Source organism: Coenobita brevimanus, chromosome 104 (genome assembly GCF_032717465.1).
Source record: "Coenobita brevimanus isolate Jiangsu-jjx chromosome 104, ASM3271746v2, whole genome shotgun sequence".
Lineage (NCBI taxonomy): Eukaryota > Metazoa > Arthropoda > Malacostraca > Decapoda > Coenobitidae > Coenobita > Coenobita brevimanus.
This window is the reverse complement of record NC_137057.1, coordinates 49,446,913-49,465,558: the sequence shown is the minus strand read 5'-3', so window position 1 is coordinate 49,465,558 and position 18,646 is coordinate 49,446,913. Positions and strand designations below refer to the sequence as shown.

Here is an 18,646-nt window from a genome sequence, read left to right as displayed (position 1 = left end):
GATTTTTACTCCGTTTACCTGTGAATGAGTTTTCTGTCTGCAAGTGATTGTGTGACTAATTACCAAGCTTGTGGCCACACTTCACTCTCATGGTACAGCTTCTTAGGGTCTATGGTAGCTAAATATATAGTACCTAAGTGAATGTAACGTAAATTAGCTAAAGTAAGACATCACCATACTGTACAGCTTAAAATCTTAACATCATTTCCCCTCCCATCCATTTCATCCACCTGTCACTATGATTCAGTCATATATGCCTGAGGTCTTGAGATTTTCCTCACTATCAACTAAACATACATTGGACAAGCCTTATATGATTAAAAAGAAAAAAATGGATAACAAAGTATTGTCCTTCTACCTTAACTTGGCCCAGATTTTTCTCCTTTTGTAGCTTATTTCACAAAGCTCAGTGGCAGAATAATACACTTCTTCAGCCTGACATCCTTTCCATAACATTTCTTTATGACTAAAATCAATATTCTAGTGTTACCACATTGGATTATCTATCTACTGCCAGATGCCTTAATCCCGTAAGGGGTGGCCACAAACAAATTGCCTCCATGTCACCCTGTCCCCTGCCATTTCATTGCCCTCCTCCCAGCTCACACTACCACTTTCTCATATACCTCTCCACTCCATCCCTCCATCTCATCCTCAGGCAATATTCAAGATGGAGAGATGGCAATTTTAGGCCAAGTTAGAGTGAAAAAGACTTATTAATGTATCCATGTGGCAAAGACTTCACAAAAACCTGAAACATAAACATTATAAAACTGACAGGAGTTTAAAAGCTAACAGACACAAAACAAACCTCTTTATATAATCTTAGGTGTAATATTAGCCAAAAGAAAACACGAGCACTCTTGGTGAACAACACCTCTTCTCATTTTGCTGCATGAAACAAGGCTGTAAAGCTATGTACCATTGTACTGAAATGCAATAATAATAATAGTGGTCATCAAAATCAGTTGCAAATAAAAAACGTTATTGACCTAAAGCCAGACGCCTCAATCCCGGACGAAGTGGCATACTGCATTAACGGGGGAAAAAAAAAAATTATACCCTTAAATATTTTTTGATACGATTCCTTACTCTTCTACTCTACAGTCGACTAGTATATGCGTTATGACACAACCGATATATCAAGCACGTGTGAGAATACCGGACTTATTCTTATTTCACCTCATAGAAAATCAAGAATTATTTTTATTCATTTTTTTACACAATTGCAATGTATCACATGTTAGGTAAGGAGCACCAGTCATGTTAGTTTGGTTAACAGAGGCACATCAAGTACAGAGGGCAGTCCATATACGATTCAGCCCAATTCTCGAGTGGGACAGTGGTGGCCATGTTGATAGGGGGGTGGTCTGCTGTCCCAGTTGGCTAGGGCAGGGAACAGTTTAAGGATTTGAATTTCATTAAAGCAGACTTCAACAATCTACCGTAAGACCCACCGACACATCATAAAAACTTCCCTGCTAATACCAATACACCAGTCCTGTATGAGATGGCTCTTGCATGTATTCAGTAATGACTGAGTTTGAGCTGCAGTGGTAAAGTGGAGGTGTATGATATGCAGGAGGACTGATGGACCTCGGGAATAGGGTGTGAAAACCTATGCCCAAATAATCTGAATATGTCTTGTCTTTCTGCATCATTGCTGACTGTACTGTAGTAATCATTTACCCTGTATCATTTCTACCTCCCATAACCTTGCTTTACAGTGTCTTGGTCTTCCACTAACAGCATGATTTGATACAAAATTTCATAAGGCAGATAAACCAATAGCTTCACTCCTCATAAAGCAGACTGAGCCATCCTTCTAACACAAGAATGGAGAGAGCAATATATGAACTGCCCTGTATACAGCCCTTTTCAAATTAGATTTATACTCATCCATAAGGAGAGGGGAGACAGTGAAGCATGAGGGGAAAGATGAGGGTAGGGAGGGAAAGTGGGGAGGTAAGGAAGAAGGGAATAACAAGAAGGAGTGATGGAGTATGGGGAGCTGTGGGAGGGTATGAGTAGTGGATGATCATAATTCTAATCTGAAATGGATTATAGACAATTTCCGAGCAACTGTGTGTGTGTGTGTGTGCGTGTGCGTGTGTGTGTGTGTGTGTGTGTGTGTGTGTGTGTGTGTGTGTGTGTGTGGCATTAGTGAACAGCCCTACTTTTGCTGATGAATTTTTAATCCACCATCATCATCACCATCACCACCATCAAAATCATCATCATCACAATCTTCTCCATGCTTTATCAATTAATCCAAGCATCAGCAGGTTAATATCAGTTCGTGCACTAAGCCATCTCCATTATTATTTTCTCCATATCTCTATATACTCGATATTTACTCTATCTTGCAGCACAGCTATATTTCGGTTTGGCGTGGGATGAAGAAGGTAGGGGCGGGAATTCTCGACCCTACGCCGGATTTTCTTGGAGTAACCTTCAGGGAGTTGTTTGGACTGCCATAACTGACCTCCAGCTTAGGGTCTAGGCTCTGGCTTCCGTGAGCATTTACCCAAGAGCTTGTATAATCATGAGCCAATTCTGGGGGTAGACTCTTTCCTTCTGCAGCAAGATTCTCTGAAACTTTCGCTCGGAGGGAGTCATAAATGTCCTTGATGCAAAGCAGTGTGTTTTCATCAGCCTCTAAGTCGGCTAACTGTTTCAAGATTGGTCCAGAAGCAACTGGAGAGGTCAAAGTGGACCCTGGAGCTGAGCGTTTGGGTGAGCGATTAAGTGGGGTCGCAGGGGCTGAGTGGCCGAAATGGCGCCGAGTTGTTGCAGGAGAGGCTGAAGCTGAGCGTACATTCCTGGAGGCAGCTATTGGAGGCTTATAGGTGTCGGAGGTTAGGCTGGGGCGCTCCCGTGAGACCCGTCCATTCCATGTGTTCTTCCCCTGAGGGCCTACAGAGCTGGACTGTCGACGAGAGGACGGACGGAGCGACTGCCGCGAAGACGTCTCCCTTCCGAGCATCATAAGCCCTCCCTCACTGGTCGCACTCCGGCTACGACTGATTACCCGACTCCCCCGATCCTCGCTATTTCGTCTAACCCCGGGCCCAGCATTCCATGCAGGTTTGGCTGGACTGGGAGACTTTTCATCAGGCAGGGATGTCTTCTTGGACTTCTTCGAGCCCATGAACGGACCTTTGATGGAGTCTATGAATGGGATCTTGGACTTAGGCGTGACATTGCAGGGGTTGGTTTTCACCTGAGGTGGGGACCAGGTGTTGGTGGTGTCTGAGAGTGGGTAGTGAGGGGGGTTGGCGGGGTTGTTGGTGGGGGAACGTGGAGGGGAGTTCACGGAGTCTTCAGTTGACATGGAGGAGCCTTCTGAGGACATCTGGGTCATTGATGACTCAGGACGCTCTGAAAACATAGTCTTTCATTAATATCTTGTTGTGGACGGCATAAAACAGGCCACTTCAACCTGGTGCTTCTTGATATTTTCTGTTGAGGTTATGTTGAATGACTGTCTGTGTTGTGATATGTAGTCTTTCACTAATATCTTGTTGTGGACTGCAGGAAACAAACCACTTCAACCAGGTGCTCCATGAGATTCTTTTTTAGGTATACTGAAGAACTGTCTATGCTGAGAAACTGAGTTGCACAGTGGACTGCAGAAAATGGCCACCTCAACTAGGTACTGCCAGAGATAATTTGTTAAGGTTATGTTGATGGACTGCTTTCTTACAATGTAGTGCACAAGGTGAGTCACTGTGTTGTGGTGTGGGGAGATGCATTACAGTGTAGGCATAATGGATTGCTTTTGAGTTGTATTTTGTGATGGTACTGAAGCAAGGATGGGTGATGGTTGCATTGTGGTCTGAATAAGTGTACTTGTGTTTCTCTGGAAAGGATAATTTCTATTTATCTATCCACTGCCAAACACCTTAATCCTGAACATGATCACCACTAGCAACTCACCTCCACATTGCCCTTTTCTCTGCTATTCTGCCATATGGTTGCCCTCCCTCCAGCTCACACAGCCCCCCTCATGTATCTCTCTTCTCTATCCCTCCTTCTCATCCTTAGTCTCCTCCTCCTCATTCACATACACTCTTCTAGTCAGCCTGTCATTCTCCATCCTCTCTAGTTTCTTGGAGATAAATTCTTGGTGGGGGATCATGAAGAATGCTATTTGCTTTGAGGTTCTGGATGGCTGTGGTGGCTATGTGCTTATGTGTGAATTAGTGAAGTGTACTGTTGCATGGAGGAGGTGGGATGTTGTTGAGGTATTCTGTGTTATGTTGGGAAGCTGTTAATTTTCTGTTTCTTTATGGTGGTGATGTGACAGTAATACAGGTGGGAGGTGTCCTGTACTGGAGCAATGAACCGTGTACCTGTCATGTTCTTATAGTTCTTGACCGGGAGTTTTCTAGTTTGTTTCTTGGTGCATGTGATGTAATCCATAGTCTTCTACTTGCATACCTATCTCTTTCCTTAATTCAAAAGTGGGTGGCCACACACAAATCATGCTTATATCACCCTGTTCTATGCCATTTGGCTGTCATTCCCCCAGTCATATCACCCTCATTCTTATGCCTCTCTATCCCAATCTTCCACCTCACCCTCAGTGAACTCTTGGATCCTTGTTCTCCCTCTCCTCTCCTCCCGTTCCACCTTGCTCACATACAGTCTTCCAGTTAGTCTCTCATTTTCCATCCAACTCACACCTGCCTCCCTCACATCAGTCTCTCTTTCTGTCCCATCTAGAATTTGGTCCAGTAGGTGAACTTTTATCTCCTGACAGCATGTGTATTTCTCCACTATATAAATATTAACACCTAAAGTCCACATAGTATATATATTAAAAAAAAAAAGCTCCATAGTTTTAAAAAACTAGTATCCATGGTATATAAAAAAAAAAAAAAAAAAAAAAAAAGAACTCCATGTCTAAAAAATATTAATCATTAAAGTAAAAATAAATTAATAACTAAAGTCTCTATGGTCTACAAATATAATAAATAACTATATGAAAACCCACCTAAAGTCTCCATGGTCTCCACATCGAGGCTCCTCCTGGGGGTGTTCCTGCGGTGGTGTGATGGTGGGGGGCGTGGTAGTGTGTTGTTGCCCTGGCTCTTGTACCCCTCGTCACTCACTTCTGAGGAATCATCTCGCCACAGCCCTGTACCATCATCTTTGTGTGTACCCAGCTTTGCTGGAACAAACCTGTGGGTGAGGAAGCTAAGTTACACATGTAATCAATAACAGTTTAAGTCTGAGGGACGCCAGGGGCTTGTTGTTACTGTTGTTGATGTGGACCCAGGCTTCTCTGGACGTGAACCTCCAAGGAATCATTAGTACTGTACCCTACAGTGTTAATTTGCATAACCAGCTTCACAGGAACAAACTTGTGGGTGGGGCTGCTGAGTTACACATGTGGCCAATAAGACTTCAAACCTAAAGGAAAGTGTTTGTTTTTTCTATTGTTGTTGTGGTGCCAGGCTCATCTGGACTTGAACTTCTGTGGTGTCATCTCGTCATAACTCTGTGCCAGCATCTTTTTGCATACCCAGCTTCTTCAGCACAAACCTATGGGAGAAGACGCTTATACAGTAAGTCCCCATTAAAGTTCTCCTTTACTGTCAGTCTTCTTTGACATAAAAGTCCACAGTACTTTATCTATCTATCTAAGTCTGTTTATCTTTTGATCTATCATCCATTCTTTTTTGTCTCAGTAAGTGTGCAGGGATGGCTAGGCTACTCAGTTCCAACATTTAAGGTGAGGATGGTCAAACTTGCTCATCCCTGAGTGGCATTACGTATGCATAAACCTCAACCACCCCTGCAACTGAAATCATTACAGATCCCATCCAGCTGCGGCACCTTAATTCAGTAGACCATCAGGCATTCACAAGAATGTAATTCCAGAATGAAACAGCAGGGGTACTGCTGGACCTGTCCATAGTGAGTAACAATGGTAGCGGTAACTGCAACCCCAGGCTCATCTGACTGGGAACCTGGTGAACTGCTGGCTAGACCTGCCACTTTCCTACACAGCACCATTCTCTTTTGGGGGGACCAGGAAGGTGATCATGGGCATTTGTATAATTCGTTAACTCCACTGCCTGGTTATACTGCTGCCACCAAGTGAAGGCATCCAAGCAAAACTAACCTGCTGGAGCCACTTCTGGGTATGGTGTTTGGGTCCCTTGTGGCTGGAGACTGTGATCGTTGTCTGAGTCCCAAGCGGCCATCCAGGGAGCTTCGTCCCTCCAGCGAATCCCGTCGCATACCTGGTCGAGACCCAGCACTTGACCTTCGCCGGGCTGAGGGGGAGCATGTCTGACCTTCTTCACATCTGGGATGAGGGGTATGAGGTTACAAAATTGTAATTATTATTTTTTTTAATGAAATAAATTTTTGTAACAACACCCTGTAATAAATTTCCTTTGTGGGGTGAACGTTACCAGGTTACTGTAGACTATTTTGGTAATGATGAAATTTTTCTGTTGTGCAGGAAATTTTGGTAATACTGCATGAGATTCTTCTTTATTATGGTACAATGCCTAACCATTTTTCATAACTGGGGTGGGGAATATATTTGTAATGGTGGTACAATTTTCTTTGTTATGATGGAAATCCCTGTATTTCAGTAATATATATATTTAATGGTATAGCATTAAAAAGTATAGGAGTCTGAGAGGGTTAAAACTGTCTCAACTGTACCATGGCCAATCTCAATATGGAGTTTCATTAAGAGGAATCTGATATCATCTGATTTGATTTGATTAGTACCATGTGTTGATATTACATACAGTACTGCTATGGTCCAAGCAAAGTACTGTACAGTACAGAAATATTACAGTACTGGAGCCTCATAAACTACTTGTATCATATTCCCGCAATACCCTATGCACAGGTACTGGAGAAGGACGTCTTCATATGGTGGCCTGAAAATAACTTGGCGGCTCCACCAGCTGGTTATACAAACAGCTCTCAACTCCCTCCCAATCCCCTAACAGAGTATGGTGGATTGCAGGAGAAGGAAAATTTCAGTCTGCAGTCCACTGGGTTCACACTTAACCCGTACAATCCCGCCATCGCCATGGTGCCGACAGTAAAAAAAAAGTCTCACTTAATCCCACCAACATGATGGTGCCGACAGCAAAATTCAAGCCCTGTAGCATCTCAAAATGATTCAGTCTAGATAATTTTTTGCTAAGGAGTACCTTAACGTATTGGCAACACTGTGCCCAAGCACTTGTAGCACTGAGTTTGGTTCTGGGTGGGTGGGTAACATCAGTTGGCCACTGTCTGTCATAGCGTCAGAATGTTGCGAAAAAGTGTCTGGGATTGGGTGGGTATAAAATTGCAAAAATGCCTGGGATGGTATGGGTTAAATAAACCTTGGACCACAACAACAACCGTATGCATGAAAAATAAATGACCTTTACTTTGCCCTCATGATGTTAACAATAAGACCATAAGAGTAGTCTCAAGTCTGCTGTCCTCTAGTCTTCAATAATATCTTTTATCATCATCACACTATAAAATTCTGGAAGTGACAAATTATCAGAACACTAATCTGTAAGCACACATATTTTTCAGTAAACTTACAATTCTGACAAACACTGCAACATCAAAACATAAGGCTGAAAACTGTAGCCTACACCTTCCTTGTATGGTACAAACCTTTACTGGTACAGTACACAGTATCTGTTTATTTAATATGCTTATAATGTACAGTACTCATTCTGTGCCCTGTTAATGCCATTTTTCTTTTTCTGTGTACGCTGCATAAGTAATTCGCACTAAGTACAGTGCAGTATATATTGTATCGATGTAGAGTCGCACTTTGAAGTGATCTCGTGAAGTCTGTTGAAAATCAGCAGACTATTTTACATCCCTTCCTAGTGGGACTGTATGTCCACATTCACAAAAATACAGTATATACTATACATATACCTTTCAACAATATGAAATACCATACCCATATCTCAAAAGACGAACCAATATACTGTACTTAATGTGCTAACACAGAAAGCTTGCAAAATAAGCATATACAGTAGTTTTACACAGTACACATTCATAATATGTATGTACATAATTATAGATCATAATCATACATCATACTTATAAAGAAGTACCATTACTTTCCTTAATAATACTCTTATGTAACTATTTTATACTGCAATGTACTACTGATTGCAGTGTACAGTGCTACTCAAAAATTCATAATTATATACAGTACATAGTAAGTCTACATCTAAGCCAGCCTTCAAATGCACCAAAAACTGATGCGAGAAGCTACTAAAAATCACCATCACAAAAATGTTGGTGTAAAATCAAAGTCAGACCTAAAACTAATGCACACAAATTCCCATCAAAGATATTTCTGTGCAAAATGGCTGAAAACTGGTCAGATATACTTTTTCTGCCATTTTAATTTCATTCCACAGGGACCCAGTGAACTGTGTTTAATCCCCTTCACTACAATGATGTATTTTTTTGTATTATTTCTACTACTGCTGGGTGCTGGAGAGCAATGCCTTCATGTGGTGGCCCAATCTGGCCAGGTGGTGGAGCTGCCTGGTTATACAAATGTCCCTCAATCCCTTCCCTATCCCCCAAGAAGAAGATGGTGACCATTGGTAGAAGGGAAACTCTGTCCTGCAATCCACTGAGGTCACATTCAGATGAGCCTATGGTTGCTGTTACTGCTACCACTGCAATATGTATTATTATATCTTATTTTTGTTCTGCTACATAAAGTTCCCAAGTGGTGAAGGGGCTAATCATGGCTACATGTTACCCCTTCAGGTTCAAAAGCCTCTCCAAAGTGAAAATAAAATCGTATGATAGCTGTTGTTGTTGTTGTGGCCCCATGCTCATCTGGATATGAACTCACTGGACTACAGGCTGAAGTTGCCCTTCTATTTTAAGAGGACAGAGATGGAGTTGAGGGAGCCACCCTGTTATATCAGTGCCACCACAGGAAGGTATCACCACTCTGACAGCAGCAAACACAGAATATAAAAGCAGTAATAATAGTGAAGGGGATAATCAATGTTGTATTGGTATTAAGAGTACAGTATATAATAAATTCACTATTTGCTGCTGAATCTTACAAGAAGAAAATAAATATAAGCAACAAAATGAATAACAATGCTTTCCAACAACTAAACATGATTGAACAAATGCAAGGCTGCAAGCATGCAAGAATTTTGATTCAGCACAGCTCTGAATGTCATAGTAATATCTGAATTTAAGATATCTCCAAAATTTGCCCTTACCATAGTGAATTTACATATACCACAGTAGGATTACATTCCGTACCTCAAATACAGGTGGTCCTTGTTATAAGTAAGGGATATTTTCTCTTGTATGATTTCACAACTTTTTTCATATAACTGGTACTGAAATTTGGGGAAAGGTGGCAAAGCAGCTTCTCAAATGATAATGGAACTTTTATTATTATTATTTTTTTCCAGTGTAGCTGTGTGGTTAGTGCTGCTAGCTAGGGAGCTGCTGGCCTAATAGTGCCAGGGCCTGAATCCTGGTGAAGGATACTGGTACCACTTGATTTAAGTGTCCATCCACTCTCTTTGGGTTGGGAGGTACAACGAGTACCTAGGGCAAATACCAAGGGAAGGCAACTGTAATAGCTTGAATCATGCAGTGGCCTTGTATCCCAGGATAATGGCCTAATTACCCATGAAGCTCAAATGTCTTAATTACTGATATAAGCACCACAGCAAAGTGTCTCATGGCACATGGCCCCACCTTGTATGTTCCACTCTCAAATACAGCAGTAAAAATAACAGAAACAAAAAAACTACTCATAACAAGAACATACTGTAACAATTTTTAACTTGTCATACTGAATCAGGAATTATATACAGTATGGCATGAGCGTAAAAGGCATATCCCACGGAGAAAACAAAAAACTGGACAATACAATCAAAACACCAAAAATCAGGAGGAAGCCATTCAACGAAGCATCAGAGGGTCAAGTCATTCTTAACAACCAACAAAAGACCAACAGGGACAACTGCAGATCAAGTTATAATGACTGGCTCAGCGCTGCTAACCTTGTATTATCCTTCCAAGCAAATGAAGCCTCACAGACACACAGATGCTGAAGCTCATCCTCTTTATATTAGTGTTGAAAGCTCCATCCTCTCAATCAATGTTGGCTTGAAATGCAGCATCAGATATGTATACAATCCCCACTATCCTTGTCTTATCCCTCCATATGAATAAAGCTTTTCAGGCACAAAACTGCTGAAGCTCATCCTCTTTATATTAATATTAAAAGCTCCCCCAGACAGTAATTACAGCTTGGTCTCTTTTTTGACTTGGTCCTCTTCTTAAGCTTGGTCCTCTATTTTTAAGCTTCCCAAACACAGAGATGTTGAAGTCCCATCCTCTCTTTTTCAACTGCTGTTGGTTTGAAATGTAGCATCATCTACATATATAGAGAAAAAATCGTTTTCTATGTTGTTTCGTGTTTTCCAGTCAAATTTTCAATGATGTGCGATGTTCCTTCTCACTTTTTCCTGACATTTTTGCCTGAAGGATTTGGTGGGTGGGGGAGAATTTCTTCTTTACTATTCTTGTCTTTGTCTTGTGGTTCAGTCACATGTTAACAGGAGCTGCCTAGCATCAGCTAACCAGCCTAATGCAGTCATCTTCTTTTCTTATGTTCTTCATCATCATCCGGACCTCCTTTCCCACCCTAGGGCAGGGTGATGATTCTTATGTTCTTATTTACACAATTTTCTCTCTCTCTCTCTCTCTCTCTCTCTCTCTCTCTCTCTCTCTGTTTCATGTGTATGGCTAATGCTCATCTTAGCCCACAGATATTGCTCAGCCCTCCAAGACTCCCTAAACATCAGAGGCTTCTTACACACATGCACGCACACATGCACACACACACACACACACACACACACACACACACACACACATTATCCCTTTGATGTGTAGGGGCCAATCTCTATGCTACAACAGTTCAGTATATATAACGGTAGATGACCAGCCTCCTTCCCTTGATGGCATTATGTGACTGAAAAGCCTCCAGTCACCACTTGCAGACTGAACCAATGTATATGTACCCATCCATCTGTCCATCCATCCATCCGTCCAATCAATCCATCCATCCGTACATCCATCCATCTATCCATCTATTTTATTCTTGTCATCTGATTATTTTACTCAGCTAAGGATGGTCTCCTTGAACTGAAGGAGTTAGGTATGGTTGTAGTAATAGTTGCTGTTGTAGTCCCAGGTCCTTCTGAAATGTCAACCCAGTGGATGTAGACTGCAAACTGAAGCTATCCTCCTCCTGTAATTCACCCTCCTTCTTTTACAGGATAGTAGGGGAACTGAGGGACCTCTTCATAACTGGGTTGGGGAGCCACTCAGTTGTATCAATGCCACCACATGAAGGAATCCCTCTCCAGAACCAGTTTAGGCATATTAAACCTCTTCAGTACGAGTCCTTTCTTAAGCTGAATAAAATGACTGTATAGTGACGTGGAGAAGAGGAATTATATAACCAGTTTCAAGGGTTTAATTCTGATATAAGGTGCCAATGCCCATCTAACATTCCTGTATTTCAAAAATACATACAAATGCAGGTACATGAATCTGCCATTTTAGTAAGAAGTGGTAAAGAATTTTCTTGCAAATTTCAGGACGGTGAATGTAACAAAATTTTTGGAAATCGTATTAGGTGAAGCAAACTCTAATCAGCAATCAGTAAATGTTCATATAGGTCCACCACAAGATGTGAATTTCTCCTCAGGGGGAGTGACAGTCAGAATAAACCCTGCCCCATGCTGGCAAACTATGAATGGGGAGGGTGTAGAGCAATCTAGCAAGCATTTAATTGTTAATTATACACAGCATATTATATAAATAAACGTGAGTATGTGAGTGAGGTGCAGAGGGAGAGGTGGAGGGGGAGACCAAGGATGAGATGAAGGGATGGAGTGGAGGGATCTGAGTTGGAGGGAAGGCAGCCAAACAGCAGAGGACAGGGTGATGTGGAGGCAGTTTGTGGCCACCCCCTACAAGAGGTATCTGGCAATACATAACTAGACAGATGTTATATAATTGAAATGCCCAGTGATGAGACATAATGAGAGTTACAGGAGGTTGATGTAGAGATGTAGGAGTCAGGGAAAAATTTTCACTCCTGACCACTTTCACCAATGGGCTTCACCACACAAATACATACAAAAACATGCAGCCACCACAGCCATCTAAACCTTCAGCCAAGCAGCATGAACCACCACCAGACATTCATCCCTCAGTAACTACTTTTTAGAGAGACACGAATATTCCTAGCCAGAATACAATGCAACCATCACGCTTCTCTTCTATGATACCAACACAAAATATGACTCACAAGCAATCCAATGTACCCTCACTGTCATGAAGTCCCCCATACCCCAGTACACTTACTCTTAAACCTTACTATCACAGCACTGACAATCCTTAAATGTATCTTCAACAAAAGACCTCTGGTAGCACCCTTACAAAGTGGCCAGTTTCCTGCAGTCCACTGGGTTCATGTCTAGAGGAGCTTTGGGATACAAAAGCAATAACAAGAGCAACATTTTTCTGAAGAACCACACCGATAAAACTGTACATAACTCATCTTTCTCAAAATCTATCTGTCTACTAATCTATAACCACATGCTTTTATCCCAGAGAGGGTGTCCAGAAACTGCATCCATGGCCCCCTGTCCTTCACCATCATGCTGCCTTTCCTCTAACTCAAACCCCCTCACTCATATACCTCTCCACCCCATCCCTACATCTCATCCTCAGTCTTCCCATCCCCCTCTCTCCCTCCACCTCATATAAGCTCTCCTAGTTAATCTCTCACTTCTCTAAATAACTCTCCAGAATTTATTGTAATATGAAGCTTATAAAAGAACAAACTTTGTTCTTCCTTGAGACTAATTTTGGAATGCTTTGTCACAGAAGCTTGTCAATGCAATTCAAAATCAGTCTCGAAATAATTCATCAAACTGTATTTCCAATAGAATACCAGGTAATTAAGTAACTTGTTAAAAAAAGTGTAATCAAAGAATTTCTGGGCTTCTTTGTCAGTCAGATCAACAACCATTAAGTACATAACAAATACGGAACAAGGCTATTTAATGTGCCAGTATAAACTGTCAAGAACTACTGTATCATTTTCAATACTACTGATTTTCAGTAGCCTCAACAAATACCAATCAGATTGCCGGATAAGTCAGTTAAAAAGAATTCTTCTTACTTTATCAATTAATAAATGATTAAAGATTCAGCTTCCTTTATGAATAAAATGCATTCTTCAATTTCCTACAGCAGCAACATAATTTCTCTCAAGGCCTAGGTACTCCATACTTTATCTGGGTCAACAGCATCATTATCATCATTCATATTATTATTAAACCCAAGATCAATAATTGCCTCTTCTTGCCACGCTATGGAATCTGTCTCATCGCTTGGTTTAAAGTTAAGATAGGGCAGATTATCAATGTCTGAAGCAATGTCTGAAGCTACATTATCAATATCTGAAGCAACACTGGGATCCACTGAAAAACCTGAAGTTTCCTGATTCTGTAATGCAGCTTTGCCTGTTTGAATTGAAGGCAACTGACTCTTTCTCCCATCAGAGGATAGATTTTTACTTGCTGGCACTCCTATCCGCGCATTCCAGGTCTTTGGGACGGGAATTCTACTAGCCTGTGGTCTGTTTTTCTGTTCAGTTAATGTTTTTGGCATTTCTGTTGTTGGTGACTTTGCCAAATGAACCTCTGACCATTCTGATAATTTCTTTGCTTTCTCAGTGGGGGAGATAAGTGGCTCTATCTCATAGGCTTTCTCTAGTATCTTCTCTTTCTCTAGTATCTTCTCTCTCTCTGGTAACTTTTCTTTCTCCAACATTTTGTCTTTCTCTTGTGTCTTTTCTTTCTCTGGTATTTTTTCATCTTCATTACTGAGAGGTGACGAGATTTGATGTGCCATGCCAGGATGACGTAATTTTTTAGCTTTCTCAGTGGGAGAGATGGGTGGTGTCTTTTTATAAGCTTTTTCTAAGGTCTTTTCATGAAATAGTTTTTTAGCTTTCTCAACTGGCGACATGGGAGGTGTATTTTCATCTTTATTATAGTGAGCTGCAGAGACTACAGTGTGACGAGATGAAGCAGAATGACTTTTTAGAGGTACTTTACTGCCCTCCAAAAGAACTTCCTTCCTTAAGGATTTCTTTGGTGACATCCCAAGCTTTCTGGATCGAGGACTGGTTGGTATAGTGGAAGACGAACTACTTTTCTTCACTCCTTTGCCTTCCTTCACCTTAGGCTCCTGTAACTCATTTGTTCCTGCCCTGCTTCTCATATGTGACTGGTTTTCAAGCCCCACAATGAGAGGGAGGGACGAGGATCGATCTCTGTTAATGCTATTCTTAGTTCTTTGGATATTTGTGTGTATCTTCTGACTCCTTTTACTTAAAGGTGTACTAGGTGAATAAATCTGTGGGTGTGATGAAGTTGGAGTCTCTGTTATATTGGAAATAGGACTTTTTTGAGTCTCAGGATTATTTTCCATCATCATATGGTGAGTTTGAGATGATGATGAGCCCTCCGAGTCTATACTGTCAGCTTTCATCGTTTTTAGGTCATTTTTAGATGGCAATAAAGACTTGGATGGCTTGGTCAGGTTGCTTTCCAGATTTTTCAGCTGCTCATATGAAGGCCCTGGTGATATGTTTGTGTGTCTGCTGTATATCTGTGAGCCATCTTCCCTGATGTGTGTTTTCTGTGAGCTATCTTCTCTTTCAAGTGTTTTTTGGTGTGTCTTTTCAGCACCATGTCTAGCAAGGCCCTCACGACCTCGCTCTAAAGCCTGTTGCATGGTAAGCTTTTCTGTGGTTGATTGTATAACCAATATTTTCCCTCCTGCTGACCTTTTTCTTGAAAAGAGAAAACATTTAGGGGATTTAGTTTTTAAGCCTGAAAAAAATACAGTGACAAAACACTGAAAAGATTTAGTTCCTATTCCTGTATTAAAAAAATATATATATGACAAAACATTTAAAGGACTGAGTTCCTATGCCTGGACAACAATGAAATGACTTAGTTTCCATGCCTGGAAAAAATCAGGCCATATATTTAGGAAAACCCTCATTCTCTGAACATCCTAATAATTTAAACTGATGAATCAAGGGATGTCTATCAAATTTTAATTTTGCCATCTCCTGCTTGGGACAGACTTATGAACTGTAGGAGTAAGATACAGCATTACTAAAAACCCCTGTAAAACAGGAAGCCTTTTCTATGCTAAATAAACTAACCTGTACAGCAGTAACAAGAACAAATTAGAGAGGCTGTTACCCAGATTCAAGGAGTTACTAATGAACAATGGTGTGTTGTGTGACAATTATTAGTGTGTTATGAACAGCTTTACTGTGATAATAAAGCAAGGTGGTGTTCTCTACGCTGAATAACATCATCTGGCACTAGCAGGGTAAAGAGAGGAAAAAAAAAAAAAAAAAAAAATGCTCTTTCTTCACAGGGTTTAATTTCTTATTTATTCTTGCTGCTACTTTCTAATTTTATCTGAACTCTCTCATAAATAACCCTAAGTCAGAAAAGCATGCTACTGTTCTGATGGAGTTAAGCCTCATAATTATTTTAACTTTGTGCATTATATGACAAAAATGGCAGCTTTTCTGTAAACCCCACACAAGCCATCATCATCCCTGTTACTTCCTTCATTATGCACCCTTCTCCATCCTTCTCCACTATCAACCAAATCCACCGACTGAATGAGACAACCCAAGCACGTATTTGTAAAGGACAGTGGGTATTAGCACTGAAGTGGTGACATATAAAGCTCTGAGATATGTACGAGGATTGCTTTACCTCCACATGTATTCAATACAACAGTGGGTACTGGTGCTGAAGTAGTGGCATAAGAAGGTGTGTAACACGTAGGACTGCTCTATCTGGCATGTAATCAATATGGAAGGTGGATATTAACAATGAAGTGGTGATTCGTGGAAGTCTGTCACCTGAAGGAGGCCTATGTAATATGAATGGAGGGTACTAATGCCAAAATGGTAACATGTGAAGGTCTGTGGCATGTGGGAGGACTGCTTTACCTAAGGGAGACAGAGAGTGAGTATTAGTGCCAAATTGGTGATATGCAAGAGAACAGCTGGGTAGTAGGTCTAACTCACTCATGCCTGAGGACTATTCAGAATGGACAATGAGTAATAACTCTTTGATATGTGAAGCTACAGAATGTGGTGAAATTTTTTGGGCCTATCACATGGAGCCAGGATTTCAAGGGCTTGAATGATGAGTGAATGGAAGCGTGGCCCACTGAACTGGGCAAACTTTGGCTGTCTGGACACTGCTGCTACTCACCCTGCCCAAGGGTGGGAAAGGAGGTCCGAATGATGATGATGATATGTAACAGTGTGAGGCGTATCAGAGGACAGCTGGGTCTCAGGTAACAGACAATCTAACTCACCTCTCATAAGTGACGTTCATCAGCTGGCGCTCCTGTCCACTGCTGGAGGTCTTGAAGCCGATGCGGGATCCCACGGCCACTCGATGACCTGCCGACAAAGTGTTACTCTTAATTACCTCAAACAGGCTACCAAAAGACATTTTAGGGACCTGAGGAGAATCCATGTAGTAAGTGGTAATGCGGTGGCGCATCCAAGATTTTGCTGGGGGGGGAGGGGGACCTAAATTTGGGGTTTCATTGGTTTAAAGGTACAGCTCCTAAAAAGGTATGATTATAGTAGGCAGATTAATGAGCAAAAATGTGGTTAGCGTCAAATATCAAAGGATATATCTCAGGAAACAATAATTAAGGCTGAATGAGTAAATATAAATCAAATGAATGCCTAAACGACTGCCCTGCTGTTATTTTATCAGAAAGGTGGGTAGAAAAGCCTTAATATTCCCTGATTCATGTAAGATGCCTCAGGTGAATTTCATATACACTGCTTGTCACTCAGGTAATCCACTGACAGCAGGTGACATCCTTCTCATTATATTCTTACTGATATGACAAAGTTTTATTCTAGTAAGGACTAACCTCTTATACTGAAGGGGTATAATGAGGCTGTATCTAATCCCCCTTGTGCTGGAGAGGGACACCTTCAAGTGGTGACACTGCTATATCAGGTCAGTGGAGCAGCCTGGTTATACTACTGTCCCTCAACTCCCTCCCCATCCACCAAAACCCCCAAAAGGAGGAAGGTGCATTGCAGGAGACCACTGGAGCCTGCAGTTCACTGGTTCACATTTCACATGAATCTGGGGCTACAACGTATTCTCCTCCTCCTCCTCCTCCTACTACTACTACTACTACTACTACTACTACTATTGCTACTACCTCCTTCAGCTTGAAAAATTTATAATAAGCTGAGTAAAACTGTCAGGAGGTGAAAAAACAAAACAAATCTGTTCTTCACCTTTAAAACACTTGCAAAGTTCTTACCAAACCTCTGTGTGTGTGTGTGTGTGTGTGTGTGTGTGTGTGTGTGTGTGTGTGTGTGTGTGTGTGTGTGTGTGTGTGTGTGTGTCTGTGTGTGTGTGTGTGTGTGTGTGTGTGTGTGTGTGTGTGTGTGTGTGTGTGTGTGTGTGTGTGTGTGTGTGTGTGTGTGTGTGTGTGTGTGTGTGTGTGTGTGAAGTGTTTATTTACTGCATCTGCCTCCGAGCATGTCTGCATGTATGTGTTTCTCTCTCTCTCTCTCTACCTTAATGACAGAGTTGTGTTTATCAGGCACCATGCCAGCATGTGTGTGTGTATGTATCTGTGTGTGTCTGTCTCCCTTATGTGTGTGTGTATGTATCTGTGTGTGTCTGTCCCACAAGCCTTGGCAACAGCTACAGATTCTACACCGATCATGCAAATAATGGACTAGTGTGTACATGTATGTGTAAGTATCATGTGTCTATGTATGTCTTCATGTGTCTGTGTATGTTGTCTGTGTCTGTGTGTCAGTTTTGTGTCTGTATTTTCTTTTTTTTTTATTGTTTATTTTCCACTAACCTTGGCGACATCTACAAGGGTCGTGTTTGTCCAGGTAGTGTTCCAGCGTATCCCAGCCACCGCCTACCCTCACCATCACGTGATTTCTTAGGATCTGCGGATAGAATGCGGGATTAGGGTGAATATACAGACTAATACACACACAAACATTGCCACTACAGCCCTAGCATGTATTTAGAAAGTGGCATCAGTGTCGATATACAGACTAATACACACAAACACTGCCACAACAGCCCTAGCATGTATATCAATCTCTACATGCATCATTCTACCTAAAGACACTTCTTCTCCATCTGGTCAGCATAGGCAAGGGTTAACTCTCTCTCTCTCTCTCTCTCTCTCTCTCTGGTGACCTCATCTTTCACATCCATCATTCTATAGTCACTTTCTCATTCCTACTTCCCCAGTACTGAAAAGAACTGATTAATCTTAAAGGACAGGGTCAATCAATTCAATACTTATTTATATTACAGAAGACGAGCCATACAATCATCACTCTCAGGCAGGGAACTCAGACGCAGGTAAACGGAATCAATGTCCCTGCTGAGACTCACACAGTATTACAAATTACATATTACCACAACAGTACAGTACAGAAATTACCTAACGA

General features: G+C 41.5%; 1 protein-coding gene across 1 annotated transcript in view; it reads right to left on the bottom strand.

Annotated features, from left to right (window-relative positions):
- Positions 1-1,951: 1,951 nt before the first annotated feature.
- pigs (GAS2-like protein pickled eggs) overlaps positions 1,952-18,646 on the bottom strand; it is a 182,822-nt gene continuing 166,127 nt past the window's right edge. Inside the window, exons 8-12 of the mRNA XM_080285212.1 lie at positions 18,037-18,130; positions 16,501-16,588; positions 6,134-6,319; positions 5,000-5,187; positions 1,952-3,381 (exon numbers count right to left, since the gene is read on the bottom strand). Coding sequence (XP_080141338.1) covers positions 2,375-3,381; positions 5,000-5,187; positions 6,134-6,319; positions 16,501-16,588; positions 18,037-18,130 — 1,563 coding nt within the window. The 3' untranslated portion in view covers positions 1,952-2,374. The remainder of the gene's footprint in view (positions 3,382-4,999; positions 5,188-6,133; positions 6,320-16,500; positions 16,589-18,036; positions 18,131-18,646) is intronic.